Genomic DNA, 5,000 nt, shown 5'->3' with positions numbered 1-5,000 from the left:
TGGATATTCCATCTCCTGTATTCTGAGTGGTTGCACTCAATATTAGTTATACATGTAAGCTCATATAATTGTGATATGACCTTATATGGAAACTGTCTGTGATTTTCCTGTAATTATTTTGTAAAATTGAAACAACTTTCGGTCCTTTTGTCAATCTTGTACCCAGATCAGAGTCCACAGGCTTTTTGGTCAGTGGAGTGAGCACCCCGAGAGACTCTCAGGAATAATGGACTCCATTTCCCCAGAAAACGTGGGGTTCTGGTCTTACTGCGCGTGCATGCTTAAGTTTAAAAAAAAGAAAACGGTAAACAGTTGGAAATAAATGATTCAAAGTGGAGGGTTGAAAGTGTAAAACTTTAGTCTTCAAACACGGCCCTTAAAAGAAACTGGTTTCTTTTCAAGGAGAAGTGTTCATTTGCTTGCTGTTATAAAGACACTTTTAGTAAGTGTATTTACATGTAGTTTAGTGTTTCAGGGTTCATTCCATCGTGCAGATTATAACATTGTGCATTAGTGATATGTTTGACAATTTTTTTGTGGAAACAACACCAATGTGAGCACTCTTCTACCACATTTTATGTTTCCGTACTTCTGAGTGGCTTTTACAAGACTTTCTTCCTTTAAAGGCACAGTAACAGCAACAGTAATCAGTTTTAGCAGCTAGCTGTTTATTAGTCGAAACTGTTAGACATTATTCAAACCCTTTAGTTTTATTATGTTAGTGATTTTTGTATTTCGGAGGTGCCTTTAAAGTCAGGGGAAACAGCAAAAGTAGAAAAAACAAACAGCACTGAAACTTAAGTTTTAGATTTCAAATCTCCCTCCAAAAAGAGGAAGATGGTTCTGGGGTTTCTGGTGTGTTACATGTACTTCTTCATATTACCCCTGTCACACTGCCATTGTTATACAAGCAACCAATCAAAAATTGTTTTAAGTTCATTATCCTATCTAGAGTCTCTCGGCGGGCACTCACCTGCTGACCAAAAAGCCAGAGAACTCTGCATGGGTACGAGATTGTCATTTTTTAGAATAGAAACAGATCCTTAAGGTAATGAACTTTAATAGGAATTGTTATAATCATTTATGTCATTTATGTACTGTCTATTATATTGCAATCTAATATATCTATAGATTTAGCGAAGCCTTAAATTAAAAGCAGAGCTCCCGGCTTATTTATTCTTACAATACATGTATAAAATTTAAGTTAATATGGCTTGAGTCTGCAATCCAATCGAAACCCAGTGCCTGGTCAGTGGTCAACTAACAAAAAAAAATAACAGCTGACCTTGATGAGTATACAATGTCATGTCAATTGATTCTCTAAACTTGAGCCCATGATATGGTCACATGATACTGGTCACATTGGCATTGGCATTCTGGTCCTGCAGTCGTACGGTGACCAAAACCAAATTTTCTCGCACAGATGGGTTACCATATTTTCTTGTGTACCAATGATACTGAGCTTTGCGAAAAAGTGGTAATTCATGACCGTTCGGTGCAAAATAAAATAATCATTAATGACCCTTGTACTAAATTGAATGTTCAAATTTTTCTCAGAGAAAATCAACACCAAATGAAGATCAACAAAAATTCAACAAACTTTGTGATGGAGTTCAGAACTGTTTGGCTCTTTTCCAAGCTTCACTTTCAGAGGTGAGACAATTTCTTCTTGGACTTATTTGTCATTCAAAAGAAAGTACAATCTGACAATAGATGTACTTATTAGTTTAAATAGATCGAGAACTGATTCTAAAAGGGTCTGGAACTGGGTTGCCAGATATGTCAGGGGTAAAGCCTCTCTCACAATCATTCAATACAATAGTGGAATACTATAAAATAATAATAAAGGGAGGTACACTGTAGATATACATACATGTACTGTAGAAAAGAAGGTTACCGGTAGTAAAACAAGTTAAATTGCTTCAGCCAAGTCTAGCCAGGAAGCATGCAATTCAAAAGGTTGTCTCAAGGAGGAGTGCCCTGCGCAGTTTACAGGACTCTACTGAACCAGGTATCTAGTAAGTTGTGACTCTTGATGAGCAATCTGACTCCAAGTCCTGACCCCAGGGGAGTAGGGTTGGCAGCTATTGTCAGGTCAGAGCATTTGCCTTCCACCATCTGAGGCCCAGGATCGATACACAAACTCAACACCACATGAGTTGAGTTTACTGGTTTTGAACTGCCTAGTGCTCCGAGAAGCTTTGACCTCTCTTGTTTCCCCATGTCATCAAAATCTAACATGATAGTAACAAATTCATGTAATATTATTTTGGTTTGATCTGCTTTTAAGTAAATGATTTGGTCAGGGATTAAAATTAGTTTGTACTATTACAGTAACGCTAGTAGAAAAAGTATTAAAATTTAATGTACCCAGCTATTAGCCTAAAGAAATTGACTTCTAAGTGAACTTATTATAATTATATAATATTGTTGTTGTTATTGTTATTGGTCAACGCTCACTTAATGTAATAATTATTACATTATTACATTATTACATACATGTATAATAATTACTATCAAGTCTAACCTTGCCTAAGTTTCATTTAGCCTGTCAACAGTCTAAATTTCTTGTACACTCAGTCAATACACCTCTTTCATAATGGCGGCCAAATATTATTATAAAATATTTTTTTGTTTTAATGCTAATAAGCCTTTCCAGCCTCGCTATGGTGAGCAAATTTCAAAAGAATATTTGTTTCAAAATGAGGAAAGTTGGACTGGTCTAAATTAACATTATTAAAAAAGAAAGTGGTCTATAGACTTGTCTGGGGAAAAAAATGGGATAGTTATGTTTACATGTACATGTATCATTTACAACTGCAAATTATATGATATAATATTTAAGAGTATCATTTCTAAATTATTTGACTTTCATACAGCTGAAATCTATGTCAGTCTTTTTAATATTCAGTGACTAAAAATTCCTAACCAATGAAGCTGAAGTTTACATCCTTTTTTATATGGTATCTTTATTCTTTGCTTTAGCTTATAGCTGTCAAGGATGAACTTTTGAAGGTGTGTTGAATTTTTTTTCAATTGAGAACAAAATTAATTATAATAATTCCTATTGTAGAAATGACAGTTAGTACATTGCTTAAGGAGGCTCGAAATAGTTTTTCCTTTTTTCAAGCAAATAAACATATTCTGTCCTTAGATACAGTTAGGGTAATCATATCAAGATGAAATTTTATTGCGTGAGCGTCTGGGCATCAACTTACCCATCAAACCTCAGAAGATTAATCACACTTCAAAAGCGGGTCATAAGAATAATGTCGAGGAGTGCTTTCGATGCTCACACTGACCCTCTATTTAAAAATTTAAAAATTCTAAATCTTGAGAGTATCTACAAATTTCAAGTAGGTAAATTTATGTATCAATACAGATCTGGCTTACTTCCTGATAGCTTCAATAATATGTTCTTGGTGACACACCAGGTGCATTCTTATGGCACTAGAAGTTCAAAGTTTTTTCATTTACCACAGTGCAGAACCAATGTAAGAATGTTCTCAATTAGTTTCCAAGGTCCTAAATTTTTTAATTCTCTGAGTTCTGAAATTCGTAATGCAACAAGTACCGCTTCGTTTTGCCGTAAGCTGAAAGCATTCCTCTTATCTTAAATATTTATTAAGATATATATATATATATATATCTTTTTTTTTTTTTTTTTTTTTCTTTCTCTGTTTTTAACCTAACTATGATCAATATGACTATCTAATTTATCATAAGATTTTTACAGTAGCTCTGCCATTTTTCCTCATAAAATTAAAATTCTGTTCTATTTATTTATCTGAGGGAGCCCATTCTCTATAAGCCTGCTGGCTTCTTTTGGCTTCCTCGCCATGAGATTGTAAACAGTAAGACTTTTCTGTTTTTTCATTTTCTTCTCTCTCTTGTACCACTTATGGCGAATAAATAAATGAAATGAAATGAAAAATGAAATGAAATTTGGCCAGGGTATTAAGTACCCAATGTAGATTTCTCACAAAAAATAATGCCCTACACTTCAGTAACAATTAGCCAATCAGAGCGCGCGTTATATCGGCTACAAACACAAGCCATATAATAAAGAGGGATTAAAGGTGTCCCAAGTAAATTCCAGTACTTTAAGGACCAAACTTAAGGTTGGTGCCTACCAATTCTCAGTTTATGAATATGCTGGAAAAGCAGATCTTAACAAGTGGTATTGAAATCCATAAAGAAAATTGGATGTAACCACACATTTTTAAAAGATAATTAATCAGCAATATTTGTAAAAAGCATTCAAATACAAAGCAATGTGCGTACATGTATGGCATTCTTTTCCAAATTGAAGCTTATTTATCTCTGAAAAACGTATGTTTACCCCCTAATTTCTTTTTTGATACCAAGAGAGCACTTGCTAAGTTCTGCTTTCTCCACATAGTTCTAAACCACGCAAAAATATCCCTGTATTAGTAAGCATAATCCATAGGAAACGAGTGCCTTGGCATGCGCGTAACGTACATTTATGCACAATAACAATAGTCAGGGGCACCCAACGTCAATTTTCGGAAAATATCTGTTCGGAGGACGATTTGAGATGTAGAATTTTCGGAACATTTGTTGTAAAATTTCTTGCTTGCCTGCCTCTCCTAGGATTTTCGAACATCTGAAAATGGTATAATTGCCCATTTTTAACGGATTTTTACCCTAAGAACGTCACCTAGAATTTTCGGGAGCCTTTTTTCTGGCTGAAATTTTCGAAAAGGTAAGTTTTGATCCCTAGAATTTTCGGATCGCTAGACTTTCAGCTAGGAAATCCGAACAGATGAAACATTTTTAGGGGATAAAAATATGCCTATATCTACTGTTCAAATACTAAAATACGTTTAACACCGCTATGTTTAAGTGTTTTTGAACAATAGTCTCGTTGGGTGCCCCTGAATAGTTACGGTAGGCACCGTCCTATAATTGCCCACTTCCTTTCCAAGCAAAATTTCCAGAAAGTTTTGGCTTAATGCCGTACTCGGAAGTGTAATATT

The 5,000-nt window shown here is 34.7% G+C and overlaps 1 protein-coding gene across 1 annotated transcript in view; it reads left to right on the top strand.

The window, feature by feature from the left end:
- Positions 1-5,000, top strand: part of LOC138023929 (uncharacterized) — a 45,174-nt gene that overhangs the window by 3,308 nt on the left and 36,866 nt on the right. Inside the window, exons 3-4 of the mRNA XM_068871041.1 lie at positions 1,558-1,653; positions 2,986-3,015. Of these exons, the coding sequence (XP_068727142.1) occupies positions 1,558-1,653; positions 2,986-3,015 (126 nt within the window). The remainder of the gene's footprint in view (positions 1-1,557; positions 1,654-2,985; positions 3,016-5,000) is intronic.

Source organism: Montipora capricornis, chromosome 1 (assembly GCF_036669925.1).
Source record: "Montipora capricornis isolate CH-2021 chromosome 1, ASM3666992v2, whole genome shotgun sequence".
In the NCBI taxonomy this organism is placed as follows: domain Eukaryota; kingdom Metazoa; phylum Cnidaria; class Anthozoa; order Scleractinia; family Acroporidae; genus Montipora; species Montipora capricornis.
The sequence above is the reverse complement of the archived record's forward strand: the minus strand, read 5'-3'. Positions and strand labels throughout refer to the sequence as shown.